Here is a 23777-nt window from a genome sequence, read left to right as displayed (position 1 = left end):
CGGTCAGTATGCTAGGGCATGACACCTTCTCTATATTTAGAATTGCTCGTGCCTGAAATGTTCCTATAAAAGCTTTAGTTTATATGAATCCATTTAGGAAAATAAGGAAAATACAAATACTTCTAGGCACTACAGTAATACAATGCCATGTTTTAGAAAATACCTAACAGTGGGAGTTTATGTTGTAGTCAAAGAAATCCATTTTCACATAAAATATATTACTGTTTCTCTGCAAATATATTTCACCAATTTCATGGTGAATTTGAGAAGATTGGATTTGGATGAAAATGATATCTTTTGTTATATTGGGAAATTATTTTTTGGCAATAAATAGCTGATTGATGAATTATTTAATTTAATTATTTATCAAGATTTTTTTGTTGACTACCACCAAGACACTACTGTGAAACAGATCACTGCATATACATGCATTAGCCCTTTGTTCTAAACTCGCAAGTTCAAGGGCATATTTGCAGATTGTTTTTATGAAATTGAATACAGTCAGCTTTAACTATTGTTGAATGTAGGAATGAGACATTAAGCATTTTGATATCTGCTTTAGGTAGCCATGATAAAAAAGAAAGGTAATAAGATCTTGTCAATCACAAACAAGCATTCATGATCTCTCTGAACCATGTGAGCAAGCCCTTACTCCATCTGTACAAAATAATTTCTAATTATTAATGTTTTTTATATAATCGTATATAAAGTAATTACTAGTAATTAAGGATCACGTAAAGAGCCAAATTCAGTTTGATGAACGGAATTGAAAACTCAATTGGAATGTATAGAAAAACTTGCCATTGAATTAGAATTTGTTCTCAATTAACTGAAAGTGACCTCAAATATTATGCTGCACTTTTGGTAGTTTTGTCATTGCTGCATTCTCACTATGTTGTCAATACATGGCATCATCAGTATATTTATGACTTAGGCAGTCAATTCATGTTGTTTTGCTACTAATGATCCCTTAATAATGACAGTGGCTGGGACCAGCTGCATATCACATACTGTCACTTGTTTTCCTCTTGGATTATTTTTCTATAAACTGTTCAGCATTACTATCATTCATTTGTGCATTTGTAACAAAACCATAATGTGTTTACAAAAACAAGTTGTATTCCAGCTGAGCTAGTAACAGTCTTTAAATAATGCTTGATGGGATTAACACTTACCACTTTCTTTTTCTCTGCTGGGAAGCTCCCATTGGACTTAACAAATACAGCACATAGTTTAACATCTTCAGGATGAGTGCACTTGTCCTAAGGAAACACCATGACAACATGTAAAAAAAAAAAAAGCATTTATTGAAATATGGATGGAAAAAAAATGGTAGCCTTTATCTGTTTTACTAATTTGTTTCCATTACAGCTAAAAAGGAATGGTGAGAGTATTGTACACAAGTGCACTTGTTATTATCCTTTATTTATATACAGCAGCTCTGACATATTCCATGGGGTTTTTACAGAGATTCACATAATTCACTGTCCCAGTGGATATTACAGTCTAAGATCCCTCTCACTTTTACACTCCATATGCTACTTGGAGTACTTCATACAGCATTTCTTATAACAAGAAGTAACCTGCTTTTTGCTTGCCCATGGTACACATTTTTCAGAAAGCTTCAACATTTTTAATGTTTTTTTTTTCTGGCGAAAAGGGTAGCATAATGGAAAATTTGCACTTTGATGAATTTGCGGAGTAACGATCGTTCGCCTGAGAGAAAATTAGCCTGACAATTTGCTCTTTCATTAGCAAATTGTCCTCTAATATCCCTGCAAACATTTTTTTGGTGAATTTTCTCTAGCGACAGCCACTTTGCCCTTTAGTAAATGTGCCCTTATCTTGGGCCATCTCAAAGGAGAAGGAAAGCTACCGAAGCAGTTTATTGCCAATAGATTAGCCACAATAGTGCCAGCTAAAATACTATATTTATTCTGCAGAATGCTTTACCATACCTGAGTAAACAGCTCTAGACACTCTCTCTGTTTGTTTAGGATAGCAGCTGCCATATTAGCTTGGTATGACATCACTTCCTGCCTGAGTCTCTCCCTGCTCATTCATAGCTCTTGGCTCAGATTACAGCAGGGAGGGGAGGAGGGAGGGTATAAAAGGGAGGGGGAGAAGGAGAGAGGAGCAAACTGAGCATGCTCAAGCCCAAGCCCTGGAGATTTAAGCTGAAAACAGGAAATCTGATACAGAAGCCCATGTGTACACAATAGAAGGAAAGAAATACTGTGTTTCTTTTGACAGAGGACTCAGAGTAGCATTACTTTGATGGTTTACTAGTGTATTTATATAGACCTTTCTGATAAAACTTACTTAATTTTAGCCTTTCCTTCTCCTTTAAATAAAATAATAGGCAAAACGCTAAGAAAATACCTACAGGTAAATTCCTGAATGATAGCATGATAAAGCAGTTGTATAATACTGTTACATCAGTATTAACATACAGTAATCAAATCTCCTCAATGGTAAAAAAGTGTATTTATTTTCTGTAGGAAACACCTTTATTAACCTTAGCTATTCAATATTACTTTTTTTCTAACACATTTTTATTAAACATATTTTTCAGCAAAATCTGAGCAAAGTTCTATAAGGGGTGGTTCACCTTTAAATTATCTTTTCATATGGGCAAATCTAAGCAACTTTTTGAAAGGTCTTCATTATTTATTTTTTATAGTTTTTAATTAATTGCCTTTTAAGCTTTCATATTGTAGTCACCGACACCATTTAATAATAAATGTTCTTTAAAGTTACACATTTATTATATTTGCTATTTATTACTGCTCATCTTTCAATTCAGAGTCTCTCTCTTGTTTATATTCCAGTCTCTTCAAATCAATGCATTGTTGCTAGGGTAATTTGCACCTTAGCAATTAGATTGCTAAAACTGAAAACTAGAGAGCAATTTGCAATGTATAAAAACCTTGTTTTCCACAAATGCTTGCAAGTGACTGATTATAATTTTCTCTGTTTTAAAACCACAGTAACGATTAATGGCGTATACTCAGCGTGATTACATAGTCAAGCAAATCATTTCATGATAACACTTCTATACTCTGTGGTCGCTTGTAAGAACTTTTTTAAAACACTTTTTTTTTTCTGTCAGGAAGTTACTTACATTTCTGCTCCTAAGATCTATTTAAAAACATTTTAATTTCCTCTTATTAGATATAGTTAATATGGCATTTTAAAAGACCAGTAACATAAAACATTTTTAAAAAAAAATTAATTTCTAAATAACGAAAGAAAAACACCAAGACACATTTAACTTCAAATTTGCGAAGTCTTTATTAAGAAATAACTTACCGATTCTCCGCTTGTGCTCCACTTCAGAAACGGTGACAGGGCGATGATCCATCGTGCGTTGCTCGATTGCTCCACCCTGCCTTCTATAGGAGATAGCCAGGGAGGAGAAATCGAGCACCGCACGATGGATCGTCGTCCCTGTCGCCGTTTCTGAAGAGGAGCACAAGCGGAGAATCTGTAATGTATTTCTTAATAAAGATTTTGAGAATTTAAAGTTATAAGTGTCGGGTTTTTTTTTCGTTAAGTACAAACAAACTGTTTTAAAGAAAAATTTTATGTTACTGGTCCTTTAATTACCAAATTATTTTCTCAGAGGCTGTGGCCAACATGGCATTTTGACACCTTGCTTTAATGCTTAATGCAGACAAGTAAACCACTCAGGCAGGGTCAAACTGGGCCAGAGGGACACTGGGAGAAAACCCAGTGGGCCCTGGCCCTTGTGGCCTCCATCAAACAAGTTTTGTTGCTCCCACTGGCAACTGTGGGTGCAAGCGCTCTGCCCACCCTGATTGTGGCCAAAAGAGTTGGTGGGCCAGTGGGCCCCAGACAACCCAGTTCGACATGGCACTCAGGAACAATATTTGAAGGTCTCCAAGTGGTGTGCATGTGTTACTTCCATAGGTAGAGTATTTCCCATCTTTTTAAATAGGAAAACAGTGCAAGGCCATGAGTGCCATAAGTCTTAAAGTGTTTAATTTACTGCAAAAACAGGTGCAAATCTGCAACTTAGTGACCAAAAAAGACATTTTAATGTCTGCAGTCTAATATGTACCCATATATGTTATGCCTGATTAAGTATACATACACAAAAGCAAAAACATATTTAGAACAGAGTATATACAGTATGCTCCCTGTTGTAATATTTTGTCCTTTTATGTTAGATTTGGGACGTGTTCCCTATTTCTGCCATTACTACAACACAATAACTGTGGTTTAATAACCAAAATAAATGCTCTGCTTAAGAACGAATGTCTGATTCTTGTTTACTGTAGAAGTGTCAATATCAATTGCTGGTACAACATTATTTTACATGGTTGCCTTACCTTGTGGGCATCTACTCCTACTCCATGACTGTTGCGCTTGGTGTTTACTCTCTTCCTGCGCTTCCTTAGTACTATATAAATCTGAACATACACCAGGAGTGTAACAATAAAAGGAACATAGAAGGAAACGATAGAGGAATAGATGACAAATGCTGGATTATCAATGATGCAAACTGTGGAAGCTGAAAAATAAAACCAAAAGTAGATTAGTCTTCAAGTTTTATCTAATTTATACTTCCTAATTAACCTCACAAACTCTCAAACACATGCTTAAATAAAGATTGGAAAATATATTCAGTTCCAGGTTACAAAGGAAACAAAACAGAATCTAAAACTGCCTATTGAATTTGCTTATAATAATGTCTGTACCCTGAAACTTCTAAGATTTCATTCAGGTGAGGTGGGAGTGGGGAGGCACATAGGCATTGCCATCTCTTTCCTGCCTACTACTCCTAACTTGTGTGGCATTCTGGCATGCAAGCTAGGGCATGGATATGGATTTTGTCTGCAACAGGGCATTGTACTTAATTCCTGTAGTATAGCAGGTGGTAAGATCCTTGCACCTGGGCAGAAGGGCCCTATGCATCTGCACTAATAGGTGTGATCTTGTGCCCCTTAGTGCTCCTGTACTTCTGCATTGCTGCTACATAAATGAGCCTTTATTTTTACAATACTGACTTATATATCTATTCAGAATATTCAAGGACACCCTGATGTGGATGTATTGTGAATATAGACCATGTCTACTGTGAATAACCATAAAAACATGAATCCAAATGTGCTTATAATAACACTGAGCTGGTATAAATACTCTACATTTCATTAAGATTAGAGAGTTATTTATGCTGTTGCATGCATTGCCGCCTTTATCAGTTACTTAAAGGAGAACTAAACCCTAAAAATGAATTTGTCCTGAAATGCCATATTTTATATACTAAACCTATTGAACCAATCCAGCCAAACAAGTGAAAAGCACTCTTCTGGAGGTATATCGATATCCAAGTCTACCATAAAAAGACGACTGCTGAAAGTAAATACAGAGGGTGCACTGCAAAGTGCAAGCCACTCATAAGCATCAAGAATAGAAAGGCTAGATTGGACTTTGTGAAAAAACTTTTCAGTTTAACCAGACTTGTTGAATATATTCCCATTATGTCATATATTAATAAAACTGGCAAAAGAGGTCATCTTGAAGAAATAGATGAACAAATCCATGCATGTGGGTCAATGGATAGAAAAGAAAAACTTTTTAATGTACAGGAATTTTAATGCACACCAAAAGATCTGAATGTGCATGAAATACAGGCATCTGTCTATGAAATTTAATGAAATTATCACTTCTAATGTTAGTAATTGCAGATGTAATGAACAGATGGACACCAATGAAGAAATCATCATGCCTATAAGGCAATTTGATTAAAAAAAAGGTTAAATTAGCATTCTAAACACTACTGACATTATGTTATTAAAGGCTCATCCTGCATTCAAGACATTGCAGTAGAAAATATCTCCTTGAGCACCTTACACTGTAATTATCATCATACTTTACTTAGAGAGAATAATGTTTTTGATATCTTAGAGACTGGTTTGTGCTGTTCTCACTTTGATGAAAAAGTACTTTCATATTTATCAGTAATTCTAAGACTCTGCAACCACAGGGGCTCGGTTATGATTTCAAAAATGCATTTTTTTATAATAAATCCATGTTGGAAACAGCTTTTCCCAAGTTAAAGTGGAAAGGATTGGAATGTCAGGAGAGCTAACATGAAAGGAGAATTGTATAGCATCAAGTTTTTGGTAACTAGGTTTTTTTTAGGTTTTTTATTTTTTTTTTAAAAAATCCATTTGTGTCTTGGAGGGAAAAAAAGCATGAGTGAGATGAATATCTCTATCACAACAATATGCCATTGAGATGAATATTATTAAACCTGACCCTAATTCTTATGGTAGTAGAATAGATTATACAAATATATATACAGTTAGGCCCATAAATCTTTGGACAGAGACAACTTTTCTAATTTTGGTTTTGTACATTACCACAATGAATTTAAAATGAAACTCAGATGCAGTTAAACTGCAGACTTTCAGCTTTAATTCAGTGAGTTGAACAAAAATGTGAGGAACTAAAGCCTTTTTTCAACACAATCACTTAATTTCAGGGGCTCAATTGACTCAATTGGACCATTGACTCAAAGGCTATTTCATTAGCAGGTGTGGGCAATTCCTTTATTATTTCATTATCAATGAAGCAGATAAAAACACTGGAGTTGATTTAAGTGGGGGGGTGCTTGTATGTGGAAGATTTTGCTTGGAACAGACAACATGTGGTCAAACGAGCTCTCCATGCAGAAAAAAACAGAAAAAACCCATCTGAGAAATTGCTAAAATATTAGGAGTGGCAAAATCTACAGTTTGGTACATCATGAGAAAGAAAGCACTGGTGAGCTCAGCAACGCAAAAAGACCTGGACGTCCACGGAAGACAACAGTGGTGGATGATGGCAGAATCATTTCCATGGTGAAGAGAAACCCCTTCCAGCCAAACAAGTGAAAAGCACTCTTCAGGAGGTATATCGATATCCAAGTCTACCATAAAGAGACGACTGCTGAAAGTAAATACAGAGGGTGCACTGCAAAGTGCAAGCCACTCATAAGCATCAAGAATAGAAAGGCTAGATTGGACTTTGTGAAAAAACATCTAAAAAAGCCAGCACAGTTCTGGAAAAATATTCTTTGGACAGATATATCAAAGATCAACCTCTACCAGAATGATGGCAAGAAACAAGTATGGAGAAGGCGTAAAACAGCTCATGATCCAATGCATACCACATCTCTATAAATAATGGTGAGGGCAGTGTGATGGTTTGGGTGTGCATGGCTATCAATGGCACTGGAACACTTGTGTTTATTGATGATGTGACACATGACAGAAGCAGCCGAATGAATTCTGAGGTGCTCAAGAGACATATGGCCTGCTCAAATTCAGCTAAATGCAGTCAAATTGATTAGGAGGCGTTTCAAAATGACCCAAAACATACACCAAAGCAACCCAGGAGTTTATTAAAGCAAAGAAATGGAATATTCTTGAATGGCCAAGTCAGTCACCTGATATCAACCCAATTGAGCATGCATTTCACTTCTTGAAGACTAAACTTTGGACAGAAAGGCCCACGAACAAACAAAGCTGAAAGCTGAAAGTCTGCAGTTCAACTGCATCTGAGTTGTTTCATTTAAAATTCAGAATGTACAGAACCAAAAAAAGTTGTCTCTGTTCAAAGATAACTGTACTTTAAGGATGTTTTATATAAACATTCCTTTTTTTTTACATTTACTGGCATCTAAAAACTTGCAAGGTGCATGAAGAAGTCAATGGGATCTATCCTAGGCTAACTATTTATGCATTTTCCATTCTTCAAGGGGTTTTTTTTAGCTCGTGGACTCTGTAAAAAAATTGGTTGAATAAAATAGAAATTTGATGCATTTTTTTCATGGTTTATTCATTAGATTGTATTTTTTTAAAATTGTATTTTTATATATTTTTTTTATTTGTCCTTTCAGCTTAGGGGCCATCTGTAGGTAAACATGATTGATTTATTAGCTCCAGTTGTGTAGTGTAGCAGTGTGTTTCCCTGCTGTTTTACAGGGCTTCAGCCAAGTGCACTCCACCTTAAGAAAGAGTTTAAAAAACCCAGGAGAACTCCACTCAGATTTTCACTTTTGTCAGCAGCTGTGTGTCTACATACTTAGTGAGTGTGGGGATTCGGTGCCTGCACAGACTCATGCGACAAGTTGGTTACACATGAAATCTAAAAACTAGAGAGTTCTTGGAGGCTAGGAATGTTGCCCTATCCTAAATGTTTTTCAGTGTTTGTTTACCAATTCATGTTTTTGAATTATTTTTAAAGATGGTAGATTGATTGAAAGTGATTAGTAGAATGTAAAAAAATTTTCTCTCACACTTTCATCAATTGAATTTGGAAGTTCAAGCATTTAACAAGCACACATTTGTGTTAGAGATCTTTCGAAGAAAAATACGAAAATTTATGTAGGGAAGTGTTACTTACTGTTACCCTTTTCATAAATGCATAACCCTGTGACTGTAAATCTGGGACAACCAAAAACATGGCTGCTGCTTGTATTGCAGTGGGACAGTTATCAGCCATAGCCTGACCAATCAGCAGAAGGGTTTTGCTTCTGACCTTTTGCCTTTCTGAAGGAGGTTTTGAAGACAAAAACTATATGAAAGAGATGCTGATTTTTTTCCAGGAAGGATAGAAGAAGGAAAGCATGGACTCTACGCAGTAGTACTGAGAGCCAGCCTGGGACCCCCCTTCTCTTCTGTAATTGTTACTGCTGATCTGTTCAAGTACGGAGCTAGGGATTCACCTGAAGAACCGTTACCCACATAGGGAACCCCACAGTCAGAGCACAAGGAGTTAGTTAACCTTTCCTATTCAGCCATCATGGTGAATGGGACTAGTGCAGCAGGCCTGAGCTATTGCTAAGGGAGTAATGCATGTAGGCTAGTTCGCACTTCAGCCCTGTAGTGAGTTTCAAGTGTGTACACTGGATCTGGATTGTGGATTTCTATGAGTTAGGGTCAGATTTATCAAAGGTCAGGGTGAATTTTGGAATGAAAAAAATTCGAATTTCAAGCTATTTTTGTGTACTTCGACTAGGGATAGTACAAATTCGAATAGAATTCTAAATTAGAATACCGAAATTTATCATGTACTGTCTGCTTTGAATCAAATTCGATATAATGCGATATTCCTTTGATTTGAACGGATCGAATTCGGCCGAAAACTGACCTATTCGACCCAAAAAAAACTTTGACTTAATTTCAGTTGGTCTTTTTGAATTTGAATTCAGAAGCTTTTTCAATTCGAAATTTGACCCTTGATAAATATGCCCCTTAATACTGATTCTGTTATTTCCCTTATTGCAGTATAATTTATTACTAGTGATAAGCAAATTTTTTCTCCATGTATGGTTTCATGGAACAGCGCCAAAATTTGACACTGAGTAGGTCACCCATAGACTAATGTGTTTTGCAAATGTTTCTCCACTTCACAGATTTTCTCATCGTTTGGGACTATTTCTGTGTAGAGAAAGGGGACAGATTTGTTCATCGCTATCTATTACATATTGGGTTTATTGTCTGTTACACTGGGTACAGTATTCACAGCTGCTGCAGTCTGCAGGAAGTTGTTTACCCCCATAAGCTAAACAGTAATTCTGCAGGTTTAAGGTGGCGAAGTGTCGAAGTCGACATTTTTTAAAGAGACAGCACTTTGATTTTAGAATGGTCGAATTTGTGAAGTTTTTTCAATTCAAATCGAATTTTGGCCTATTCGATGGTCGAAGTACCCAAAAATTACTTCAAAATTCGAAGTTTTTGAATTTGAAAATTCACTTCAACCCTTAGTAAATGTGTCGCTGCTGCACCCCTTTTGAATATATAAGAGAGCCATGTGCTCACAAGAGGATTCCTCCTTTCACTTTCATGGAAAGAAGGTGGACAGAACTCATGCAAAGATGTAGGGGACAAAAAGGAGTTCCTGTGGATGATACATGGTGCTTTAAAGCCTAGTAAGCTCAACATTGCAGGTTTGGAACTTAGATGGACATCTTGTGTGCTCGCACTATGGAGAGTTCTGGGAGCTGTAGTTCTGCAAAGGAGGAATTCTGAGTGCTTGCGCTATAGGCCCGGGCCTTTGTGGTCTCGCCACAAATCTGGACCTGAGGAGCCTACTCATCAATGTGAATCCCAAGGGTGAGTTGTGCCTGAGGCAGGGTAGAAAAAGAAAAAGATCCAGCGAGTCTCCAGTTGTGAAACAGGCTTTTTGTGTACCTGCCATGTGGGAGCAAATACATTGTCGAATAGGAAAGGTATTTGGGCAGGTAGCGCTCCCTGGGAACACTGGTACTCTTTTTTGTCTGCCAAAGGAGTACGGCGGGACTTTGCCTTGCAGGGAGGTGTCAGGACTGGACTTGCACAGGTTCCCCATGGTAGAAGGTCATGCTAGTGAATGCATATTTGTACTGTGAATATTAACTTACCCTTTAATCTGCACTTTCTTTATTATAAAGTTCATATTGTTATAAAGCAAAGTGTGTGTTGAATGTTTTTCCTAATGGGGCCACCCACAGGTATATACCCGGATTCCATTAGGTGGAGGCACTGCCAGGAGAGGAACTTCCCAGTACTCTTTCACCTTGCAAAGGGAACTCAGGACCTGAGTTGGTAAGATGGTACAACCTTGGCACCAGGGGGGGTCGCCAAGAGGGTGTTACAAGTGTTTATGGCAGTTAACTGTATACTGAGAACAAAAAGATAAAAGAGCACTGAAGCTGAATGATTGTTTGGATTAACAGCATGAACAAATGTTTTAAACAAATAGCAGCAGGTATTGCTTTAGAAACTTGCACGTCAGCTGACCCATGGCCAGTCCCTTCTCTGTTCTCACATAAGGAAGGAAGGCTGAAAAAATTTACTAAAATGCGAAGTTCCGTCCAGGGCGCCGAACAGTGATGAATTTTAACTAGCGTTACTTCGACAATCAAAGCATAGATGCGCTAGCATTCAATTATGCCTGGTACAACTTCAGTAGAGGTCTTCGCTCAGGTTAATTTGCATACGGCAGGAAATTATAAGGTTGAATGGATGTATATGTTGCAGCAAAAACATTACATTACACAAGTCCAGGGAACCTTAATAAAGAAAATAGAGTCGTTATAATGCCCTACACATGAGCCCACTGTATAATTTATGTTCCATATGTTAGAAAATGTATGGGGGAACCCGGTTACCCAAAAAAAATTTCAAGGACTTTTGCAGGCTATCACTTTCCCACTAAAAATATGATGTAAGTAACAGAAGATTGAGGAAGATCTATGCACTTCAATTCACTTTGCCTGGTCTGAGCTGGTGAAGGCAAGTCTGGCGAAAGAGGTAACATTCAGTAAAATCTGCATCTTACTGAATTTGTGGAGTAACGTCCATTCGTCAGGGCGAAAATTTGCTTGGCAATAGAGTGTGAATGACCGCTAACATCTGTTTCTTTCGCTAGCGAAGTTCGCCTGCGCCCGTTAGTAAATCTGCAAAGTGCCTGAAAGAGGTAGCGCTGGTGAATCGTCGCCAGAATTAGTCACTTCGCCCTTTAGTAAATCTGCCCCAAAGTCCTAATTAATCAAGCCCTTGCATTTTGGGCATATCTGCACTGTGCAACTTTTACCAGAATAGAATACAAACAAATGTAACATGTGGATGAGTTAGGGTTTATTGGATCCTTAGCAGGCAGTTTTGACCCAGACAGCCCTTCAAAAAACCGGGCTGTCCGGGTCAAAACTGGACAGATGGCAACCCTACAGTAGATTGACTCCTCAAAACAACATGGCGGGCAAAAGATGGTCACTGCTTCTTTTATCTGATTGACAAAGTACATGCTCATAACTTTTCTGAATAAGAATGTGGTCCACCAAACTCTTGACAGGGCTAATGTCTTCCAACAATGTAGGTCATAAATGTAAAATAAAATTCCCAAAGAAATACAGATTCTGCATAAAAAAATTAACATGCTCCTGATGCATTAACCACTGTTAATGCATCAGGAGCATGTTATTTTTTTTATCAGCAGTGAGCTATTAATGGGAAATAGAGGAGACCAGATTCCATATGCTGCATATGAAGATTTTGAGATTTGATGCACGGTTATTGGGACAATGTGGACATTATTTTAGTAAAAGATGCCTTAGCATTTAATTGTGCTAAACATTGTATTTTGCAGATGAGCACATAATTATTAGAAGGTAGTAGGCATCAGTAGTCATCAGTCAATCAACAAAGATAGCAGGCCCTGGTCTAGGGTAGCAAAATTTTAGGGGAGGCATGCTGTCTAACTGCATTCTAAGGAGCACTGGGGATGCATGCTCCTGTACGCATAATCCCCAGTGTTCTGGAGCCAGGACCCTGCAGTCTTGGGGCACCTAAGGCCAAAGTCCGGCCCTGAATGATAACAGGCATCCTATCAGTTATCCTTTTTCCTATTTGTTTTTCCTATTTTGTTTGCTTTTTGTTCTGTTTAGGTCAAGGATGAGCTACATAGCATAGATTTTTCCTAACTATTACGAAAATAGCCCTTTTATTTAAACTTGCACCTTGGTGGGTGGCACAATGCTTCCTTTTCATTAACTTTCTACAGTGATGAGATTCACAATCTTACTTTGTACTGAAAGCAAAACAAACTGAACTTGCCAGTACTGAAAATATGATGAGAACCTAACTGATAGTTATGTCTACTTTGACATTTTTTCTACTTTGACACATTTCTAGGAAAAGCCAGCTTATTTATGTTACATACTGTATGCTTGTATATGTATTCTTTGTATTCAGAAAACCTTTCATGTGGTAAATAGACTTCAAAAGATGGTATAATCACTGTTATCTTTTCAATTTAGCTTGTGCAAAAACATCAATAAGCAGCAAGTTGTTTCCTTTAGCTATCATTTTGATACTTGGTGCATCAACAAAACAGTCACTTCTCTAATATTACCAATTATTTTAATACACATTTTTATTCAAAACTAATATTTTTTAAATCTTCTCTGCTTGGTGACTGTACCCCCTTTCTCCTGTTGTTGTTAGAGCATGGCACTTAGGGGCCCATTCACTAAGCTCCAGTGAAGGAATAGAGGAAAATAGAGGGAAAAAACTTTGATATTCGAATGTTTTTTTTGGCTACTTCGACCATCGAATTGGCTACTTCGACCTTCGACTGCGACCTTCGACTTCGAATCGAACGATTCTTACTAAAAAATGTTCAAATATTCGATCATTCGATAATTGAAGTACTGTCTCTTTAAAAAAAACTTCGACCCCCTAGTTTGCCATCTATAGGTCCCCATAGGCTTTCCAAGGTTTTTCTGATCGAAGGATAATCCTTCTGTAGCGCTATAGTAAACTGCTTTGCGTGAGGGCAGTTTTTGCTACTTTCCTTTGTGGGCTAAGACCACAGATGAGCTCTCTTTCTCAGGGGTAAGCCCTCGCAATGCGGTGGAGGCAGGGTGTAGTGTAACTCTAACCAGGTGTGATAGCACAATGATGGGCGCCAGTAGTTCTTTAACGGTTGAACATAGAACTGTATTTATTGAACAATAGCACATAGATCATTCAGCACATTGATCCACAATGGAGCATAGAACATACACAGCAGCATAAAGGAAGCATATACTCACAGCACGTATAGGCTGAATCCCCACAGGCTAGGGAATATACAGCAGAGAGTAAGTTGACAGCATGTGATGGGTATTGCCCAGTTTTCAGGATATCTTCCAGTGGCAGACTAGGGGAATTCCTGACATCCCTATCTCAACACTTGGTTCCTTACTCCGGGTCAGTAATACCCTGGGATCTTAATCCCTCTAATCTCCTCGGCGGAGCCTTGAGCTGCTCAACTATCTAACCTCTCTATCACTCCTAGAGTGATCTATAATTGAGTATAGCTGTCTAATTACTAGGGCTAAGGCGCCTAGGGTCAACACTACCCATTCCCTTCCAGCCTGCTTGGTTGGGCTAAAGCAATGGACCCAGACCTCATGGTTCCTAAACCTTTTATACTCTGGCACAGTGCCATCTGGTGTACACTGTGTGAACTACAGGGGTTACATAAGCACAAGGTCCCCATAAGGACCTTTTAGGCGTCCATATAACTAGGGATGTGCCTGTCTGTAATGTGTAAGGGTGTCTAAGATTTTCACATCCCTACACTTCGATCGATGGATTAAAATCCTTTGAATCATTCGATTCGAAGGATTTAATCGTTCAATTGAATGATTATTCCTTCGATCGAACGAATTGCGCTAAATCCTTCGACTTCGATATTCGAAGTCGAAGGATTTTAATTCGGCAGTCGAATATCGATATTCGACCCTAGGTAAATGTGCCCCTACATCTTTGTAACTCTGTATATTTATATTTATTTATTGCAATGTTTTTCATCGCTTCTTATTATACTATATTGTAAACATTTACAACACAGTTAGTGCTATATAAATCATTATGCATAGCTTCATCTGTGCAGTGCCCTGAATTCTGTATTTCTACCTTTATTTTGCACTGTTTCTTCCATTGCCATCTGTACTGTTGTCCCCACATCCTACATTTCTGCCTTTTTTGGGGAAAGCAATGCTTTAGGTTAGCAAATACTGCTTACAAAGTGATTTGTAAGGAATTTCAGATGACAGGCACAACGAAAATAAATGTGAAGATACAATTCACTTAATTATATGCTTGAATAACAGCTTAAATATATTGCAATATATGGACAAACAATCCCTGTTTTGTTTAAAAGGTAAGGCATTTTTTAGTAGCAGTATGCACAAAATGTCTCTGTCTTAAATATATTGATAATGGGTTGAGTGCAGAGAAATCTTGTATTTGACTATATGTATTTTGTGGTCACAGCCTCATTGCACCCCCGCCTAATGGTTTTAAAAAATAGTGGTGAGCACAACTTTCCCTTGTTTGTTATATATATATATATATATATATATATATATATATATATATATATATATATATATATATATATAACTTTTATATATATGATTTTTGTTTAGCCATATTTACCTGTTTTTTGTATCTACAAAATTATTAAAATAAGGTGCTTTAGTTCTACTGTCTTACTGCTTCTTCCCAATGTCATTACCAAGCCAGATAATATCTTTGCTATGATATAACTGAATTTGCTTAGGCTGATAATCTGGTTTTGGCATATAGTGCAAAATATGTTGAATTATTTTTTATCTATACTGGGTGAATAGGGTCAGCAAAAAGACTATGGCAGTGTTATTAAAATAAGAAAATTGATACTTCTGAGACACTGTTTTTTTTAGCTATGAGATCCTTGGTCTGATGATCTCAGTGCAAAAAAGATGTATCAAAAGTATTTTCATTAATTTTCATGCAGTCGTTTTTCCATTCCTGATGCTGGGGTTGTTCATGCACAGATACCCTACAATGACCTACTCTGTTCTATAATACTTTTCTTTAAGGTTCTTACTTGTTTAGTGATGAATACATAAAAGGGATCCAAACTGCATTCAAATGCAACATAGTGCACAACTGTGCCTAAAATTCAGAATATTGCTTAAGAAGAAAGAAATGAAAATATACTGCTTCCTTCACACATTCTCCTTTTACTGTTTTCCTTTACTGATTCATTTCAACTTTGCAATGGTGGACGCCTCCAAACGTAAAGCCAAGCTAAATCACAAATTCATTTTTCAACCTTGCTAATATTACATTGCTAGTCATTACCCGTTATTAGTGATGGGCGAATTTATTCGCCAGGCGCAAATTTGCCGTGAATTCCCGTAATTCGCCACTGGCAAATAAATTCGCAAAACTGCTGCAGAAATTCGCCGTTATGCAAATTTTCAGCCGTTTCGTGAATTTCACGGGAAATTCACAAATTTTTCGGCAAAGCAAAACGGGACAAATTCGCCCATCACTACCCGTTATGTCAGTGAAACAGTATTTGATTCACCATATACCTTTCTGTCCACAGAACCCGTAATTGCCTACCACCTAAATGCTATTTCTTTCTCAGCAACCTGGCTGTTTGCTTTGCTCAAACTATTTTTGCTTTATGTCTGCTTAAGCCTGCTTATAACCTGTAAATGTATTTAAAAACCCATTCCCCAGTGGGAAAATGATAGCAGATTTTATGATTTGGCCTAGTGCACAGTGTATGTAATAAGACATTTTACTAAAACAGTTATTTTTTTACTGTAATAACAGTTAAAATTCTCAATGTATAAGTGTCTAATGAAGAGTATTGCATTCTGAAATGCAGCTTTTGGTTATACATTTCCCATTAGTATAATTTCCATAAATACATAGCTCCACTGAGTTAGTTTTTCATTGCTTCTGTTCTCCAGGCAGTGCTCTATTCATGTAAAGAGTGTCTCTCTTAAGTCATTTTCCTATATTTTAAGGATTAAAAATACTGTATTATCGCCTTATCCATGGTACTTCTAAAGAATCGGTTTGTGAATAAAAGTGATAGCTACAGTTTATGCTGCACCTGCTTGGTTTGCATACTTTTATGTATACTTTTATTTAAGCAGTAAGTATTTCTACTTATATTAAGGCAAACAAGATTAGTGTTATATGAAGGGACAACACATAACACTGAGATTTATCAAGGAATCCTTGATAGAAGGATAAAATAGAATCCAACGACATTCGAAATCGAAGTCGGAGGATTTTATACATCTTACAATCGTATTCCGATCGTACTTCGAATTTTATCGTACGATTTTCCTTTGAATACAAAAAACTTACAAAATTGCTCTGGAAGGTCCCCATAGGCTGACATAGCACTTCGGCAGGTTTAAGTTGGCGAAGTATTGAAGTCAAAGTTTTTTAAAGAGACAGTACTTTGATTATCGAATGGTTGAACTGTCAAACAATTATTACTTCAAATCAAAGTCGAAGTAAATTCGAAGTCGTAGTATCCTATTGAATAACATATTCAATTTCTCCAAATTTATCAATTAAATGATTTATCAATTAAGTGATTTGTATCTTGTGACCATCTTTACCTAAGTGGCATAAAAACATGTTTTACCCAGATAGTGTTATCACCATGAACCCTCATCGCATATACATCAGAAATATAATAAATATCATAAATTAGTGATATTAGTGACCATTGCACATGGTTTTATACACTAATTTATGATATTTATGATGTGTGTGCGATGAGTGTTCAAATCTCTTGAAAGATTTCATGTAGCACAAATTAGGGGGCCTATTTATTAAACCTCAAAATGTTGCTAAAAATCCAAGTCCGATATTACTACAATTAAAACCTGATAAAGTCAAGGGCAGATGGTCTCTTTAACAATTGGAACTTTTTTTACCTTCAAGATTCTTACTAGTTTTTGACTATTTGCCTTGGTTTTGGTTCAATAATCTGATAAATTCGAGTTGTTATAGCAAAAATTCTAAAAAGTTGAGTTTTCAGGGTGTCAATTAGAAAAAGTTTCCAATTGACGCACAGTTTAGTCACAGCTTTTTCTCACACTTATTTTTTCAAGAAGTTTTATTGGTAAATTAAGGGGCCGATTCACTAAGGGTCAAATATCGAGTGTTAATTAACCCTCGATATTCGCCTAGGAATTAAAATCCTTCGACTTCGAATATCAAAGTCGAAGGATTTAGTGCAGATAGTTCGATCGAACGATCGAAGGATAATTCCTTCGATCGAACGATAAAATCCTTCGAATCGAACGATAAAATCCTTCGAATCGAACGATAAAATCCTTCGAATCGAACGATTTGAAGGATTTTAATCCAACGATCAAAGGAATATCCTTCGATCAAAAAAAGTTAGGCAAGCCTATGGGGACCTTCCCCATAGGCTAACATTGACTTCGGTAGCTTTTAGATGGCGAACTAGGGGGTCGAAGTTTTTTATAAAGAGACAGTACTTCGACTATCGAATGGTCGAATATTCGAACGATTTTTACTATGAATCCTTTGATTCGAAGTTGTAGTCGTAGTTGAAGGTCGAAGTAGCCCATTCGATGGTCGCAGTAGTCCAAAAAAAAACTTCGAAATCCGAAGTTTTTTTACTTTGAATCCTTCACTTGAAGTTCGTGAATCGGTCGCTAATGGTATTCAGGTTTGGGAGGTTTTTTTTAATCAAATCAATTTTTTTTTTATAGTGAGAAAAAGTTGAGTTTTAGTAAATACACCCGTAGATGGGTAATTTATATACAATTATATTCACACACAGGCTCTCTTTTGTTTCTTACAGCAGAAGAATGTATAGGTAATATCTATCTATATATATATATTTATATTATTATATGGCTGAGTTTCATAGATGCAGCATTCCATAGAAATCTATCGGATATCTATTTAAATTGTTGTTTGATATTATAAAAGCGACAATGGGTTACAATGTTCGAAGAACATAGCACCCACGTAAATTAATAGGATGTGGTAGCAGGGAGTAAGAGGTAGCAAAAACTGTGCAGAAATGTGTGTTACTGCACATTTCTCTGAAATGCATTGCCAAGTGAATGGAAAGACAAACTTACATTGCAGTTAAGGGGGACACAGAGCAATAGCAAATTATTGTATTGCCCATGTTTTTCCACATTGAGTGTGCCCACTGTGCGAGTTTATTGTGTGCAAAATTAGCATAGACCGTAATTTAAATTCACAATTCGTGAAACAGAATATTTTCCCCACCACCAAAGTTGTGGTGTAACTCTAATGCACAGTATGTGCATACATATTTGCAATTTGCGATTTTTGCCATAATTTAAAAGCTCTTTTAATCCTGTTTGCACATTAAATACACCACTCTTATCCAGCTTTATAAATATAACATGCACCCTGTGGAAAGTTTATAAGTGAGCCCCAAGGTGTTTTTAGCTGTGACATAGCACATCTAATTCCCTGTTTATTGGTAGAAGCTTCTTTCCACTATGCTACTGTACAACTGTTCTTCAAAAAAATTCTTCCAAACACAGAGCCCTGAACTGCTCCTTAGATGGGGAGACATGGGAAAGGCTTGAGAGATCTATTGATCCCAATAACACTTATGTCTGATTTTTTTCTGGCATAACAAACTGTGTTCAGAAATTCTAGTGTGCATTTGTGAAATTTCATTGTACTGGGCGAAAAAATTTCACTCATTCCTAGTTAAAGATACTACAGGTAAGGGATCCATCATCCGGAAATCCGTTATCCAGAAAGCTCTGAATTACGGGATGACATAAAATAATCCAGATTTTTAAAAAGGTTTCCTTTTACTCTGTAATAATAAAACAGTAGCTTGTATTTGATCCAAACTAAGATATAATAAATCCTTACTGGAAACAAAACCAGCCTATTGGGTTTAATTAATTAAAATTTTTCTAGTAGATTACGGTATGAAGATCCAAATTACAGCAAAATCCGGAAAACCCCAGGTCCCAAGCATTCTGGATAACAGATCTCATACGTGTACTAACAGAGCTGCTACTAACTATAACATGCAGTTAATGCAGTCATGTTTAGGTAAAACATGAATGGAAAATGTATTAATACGTCCTAGCTAGGATGCCAATAACATCTTGCTATAATATTACAAGTTAATTTTTAATTGGTTTAATTTTTTTAACTGATTTAAAATAGATGTTTGAAATTTTTTTTTTTTTATCTTTTATAGTCATTTATGTAATGTCTACTAATGAATGTAGGCGCTTGTATTGACTTTTTAACTGATTAAGGCACCTTAGGCAACTCACTACTGTCATACAATCCAAAGGTGTGGGAGCGCACTTCCAAGGTCACAAATAGGTCGCTTCAGTTTTCTTAAAAAATTACTTTTATTTAGACATTGTTAAAAAGAATTACATCAGCATTTGGTCTGACGCGTTTCGTATAAACATACTTCATCGGAGACCTAATCAAACTACCACCGTGTCTACCATTTATACCCACACTTATGACCAACCCCCTATGATGCAACACACCAGTTAATTCACTGATTAGTATCACCTACACACAAAAAGTCTTAATAGTTAACAGATTTTAAAAGCATTACTACGCTCACTCCTGAGCTCAAATTGCTGATGTATCTTTCTGCATGAATATTTCTATGTTCAATATGGAAATGTTACAACATTTGCTACATTCATATGTTAATAGTTAATCCTTGATAAATCCATATCTAAACGATGTTTCTACTAGTTCATTCAATGTTAAAATAAGTTCAGATTTATTTGTACTTTGTTTCTTTGTCTAAATTGGTATGGTCAACAATGTTACAATAAAACAGTAAAACAGTAAAAAGGTTGCAAAAAGCAGTTCATTCAACTTTCCCATATAGCTTTTCACTTAGCAATACTGCTGTTAAATAGATATTATTTCATGTTTCTATTTTACTTCCAATCACAGTGGGTACCATTTACATTCACAATTACAAAGCTTCTGTTTTTTTTTTTTTATATATATATATATATATATATATATATAATTTATATGTATTTTATTGATTTAATTAAATTTCAGCGACCCTAAAATTATTTCCCAAACTTCATTATATATAGCAACTAATGTCAAATACTGAATTTAGTCCCTGCGGCTGTCTAGTAATTAATTTGTGTATCCACTTCACTTCCGCTCGCAGCAGTTTAGCCCGCAGGTCACCACCCCTCACATCCAAAGTTATATGTTCTATTCCCTGTACTTTCAACATTGTCACATTACTCTTATTACACATTTTAAAATGTCTAGATACTACTGTAGTTTCACCACCTGATTTTATGGTGTTAATGTGTTCCCTTATTCTCTCTTTCATTGGCCTAATGGTACATCCTACATATTGTTTGTAGCAGGCTCTACAAGTTAATAGATACACGACTGACTTTGTATTGCAGTTTATAAACTCATTTATTTTATATTTTTCATGTGTTACACTGCATTCAAAATTATCCGCTACATGGACCACTGAGCATGTCACACATCTCGTAGCATTACATTTGAACATGCCCGTGCTCTGAAGCCATGTTTTAGGTTTTGGTGCACGTGAGTATAAACTGGGTGCTAACATGGATCCAATTGTGGGAGCTTTCCTTGCTACCATTCTATACCCTGTACGGAGGATTTCTTTGAAATCCCTATCCGCATGCAGTATTGGTAAATACTTATCTACTATGCTCCTGATTCTAGTGAACTGTTTACTATATTTCGTACATAAAGTTACTGGTTGAGTGTTTTGGGAACCCCTTTCTAATCTCCTTGTTTTTTTACTGTTATCCTTTAATAGAGTGCTTCTATCAGCCAGCAAGGCGTGCTTAAATGCTTCCTGTAGTGTCATTAGATTGTATCCTTTGGACAAAAACCTATCCCGCAATCTACAGGACTCCATCAAAAAATTAGCATCAGAACTACAATTTCTCCGCAGTCTAAGAAATTGCCCCCTGGGTATCCCTTTATTAAAGTGACTCGGATGACATGAGTCTGCTCGCAGTAAGGATTTCCCTGCACTTGGTTTCGTGTGCACTGTTGTGGCTATTCCTCCTTTTTCAGTGTAAATGCGTAAGTCAAGATACACTATATCACTTCTACTAAAGCAGCCTGTGAACGCGAGATTGAGCTCCACGTTCCCCAGACCCTGTAGGAACTCATTAAAGTCCCCTTCACTTCCATTCCACACAAAAAGCAGGTCGTCGATAAAACGACGATACATAACTATATACTCCAAATATGGGGCATCAGCTCCAAGTATGTGGGTCTCCTCCCACCATCCTAGATATAAATTTGCATATGTTGATGCAAACCGCGCCCCCATGGCCGTCCCTCGTCTCTGGAGATAGAATATTCCATTAAAAGAGAAATAGTTATGATTCAACAAAAACCAGATTGCTTCCAAAATAAATTCCTTTATCTGTTCGGGATATTGACTATATTTATCCAAATGATACTTTACCACTAACATACCTTTATTGTGTGGTATACTGGAATATAGTGATACTGCATCAGCTGTCCCCCAACTATATGTCGATTGCCACTCTAGACCTTCCAACACCTGTAAGACATCTCGTGTATCCTTAATATATGAGCCTAACCGTTTGACCAAAGGTTGTAACATAACATCAATCAATACCGATAAACTTTCATTCAATGAACCTATGCCTGAGACGATAGGTCTGCCTTTTGGCGGCCTCTCCTCTTTATGTATTTTGGGCAGATGATAAAATATGGGGATTCGTGGATATTCCGGTAATATTGCTCCCCACATACTATCAGTAATAATGCCCACCTGTTTACCAAATAGTGCATCGGCTGTTCGCGTCCGCCGCAAGTTCGCGAACGTCGCGCGACGTTCGCCAATAGGCGTTCGCGTCAAAATCGTTCGACCATTCGACCATTCGATCGCTAAAATCAAAGGATTTTCGTTCGAATCGAACGATCGAAGCCATTGGATTGAATGAAATCATTCGATCGAATGGCTTCGATCGTTCGATTCGAACGAAAATCGTTCGATCGAACGATTAAAATCCTTCGATCGTTCGAATCGAACGATTTTCGGATGTTCGAAGTTCGCGAACTGTTCGCATTTTTTGCCGGTGTTCGCGAACGGCGTTCGCGAACACATTATCGGCGGTTCGCTACATCCCTAGTAATTATCATGCAAATGATTATTTTAGTATAATAATTTGCATACATCACAACTATTCCATACTGATTTGTATATTTTGCAAACATCCCAAATGATATTTCTTGTGTAATGTTGTCATTTCCATCTCTGTTATCTCAAAGGGATTAAACAAGCCATCTCTCCAAATGCAGGCTAGTAAAACGTCTGTGCTCTGAATAAATGTATAATTATAACTGCAGGGCAAGATGCTAGCACTGATTAGAATAACATACCTCTTCCTGGGTTAATGCATTGGACCATTATTGTGCATTAAACAGGCAGAATAATCATAAATATATTGAATCAAACATTTTAATGGCGGAAAGTACATTCAACAGAACAAACCACATGAATAAATGTCAGCCAATAAATGAGTTCCATTGTCCAGATCATCAACATTCAATTATAGTTAGAATTATAGTTGGAAATATTGTGCTAGTATTTCTTGTACCCAATCGACACTCAGTCTTCTTTTTCACACAATAACAGTTGCTAGTCTATTCTGCTATGAAAAAAAGGCAGTCTGTAAAGGTGGCCACAGACGTAACAATTACGATCTTTCTTGGAAAAGATCTTTCCAAGAACGATCGTTTGTTTCAATACACACGTGTAGAGCTGAATCGTCAGATATACATGTAGATATATGGGAAGAAACAATAGAATTTTACCTATATCTGACGATTCAGCACTAACAATGGGTGATGTCTGGGTCCCTTCAAAGGCACCCGATCAAAATTTTCTGTCCAGCCCGATCGATGAGCCGACCGATATCCAAGTCTTCTGCCGATATTGGTTGGCTCTTTTTCCACCATACACGCAACGAATATCGGACGAAAATTCGTTTCGTACGATATTATCTGTGCGTCTATGGCCACCTTAAGGCCACTCAACCAACTATCCACCCTGGAAGACGGATATCTGGGTCTCTGTATTCTCATGTGTGAGTGTCTGGGATTGTACTTCCACTGTCATGTGCATGCACACCCAGGCTACACTATGTACAGTGTAGCATGATGTTTTAAGAGTCATAAGTAACAACAGGACGATGTGTACTGCACTGCATATAATAGAAAAATAAAAAATTCTAACAACCTAAATGTCAGACTCCTTCATGGCAAAAAGGAGGGTTATTTAATAAACTATGATTTTTTTTTCTGTTCGAACGTTCAAAGGAGGAAATAAAAACTTGAATTTGTCATGATTTATTAAACTCA

General features: G+C 36.8%; 1 protein-coding gene across 1 annotated transcript in view; it reads right to left on the bottom strand.

Annotated features, from left to right (window-relative positions):
- Positions 1–23777, bottom strand: part of drd2.S (dopamine receptor D2 S homeolog) — a 194839-nt gene that overhangs the window by 7560 nt on the left and 163502 nt on the right. The window contains exons 5-6 of the mRNA XM_041571402.1: positions 4356–4537; positions 1176–1262 (exon numbers count right to left, since the gene is read on the bottom strand). Coding sequence (XP_041427336.1) covers positions 1176–1262; positions 4356–4537 — 269 coding nt within the window. The remainder of the gene's footprint in view (positions 1–1175; positions 1263–4355; positions 4538–23777) is intronic.

Source organism: Xenopus laevis, chromosome 7S (genome assembly GCF_017654675.1).
Source record: "Xenopus laevis strain J_2021 chromosome 7S, Xenopus_laevis_v10.1, whole genome shotgun sequence".
In the NCBI taxonomy this organism is placed as follows: Eukaryota; Metazoa; Chordata; class Amphibia; order Anura; family Pipidae; genus Xenopus; species Xenopus laevis.
Note: the sequence above shows the minus strand (reverse complement) of the source record. Positions and strands in the feature narration are given on the sequence as shown.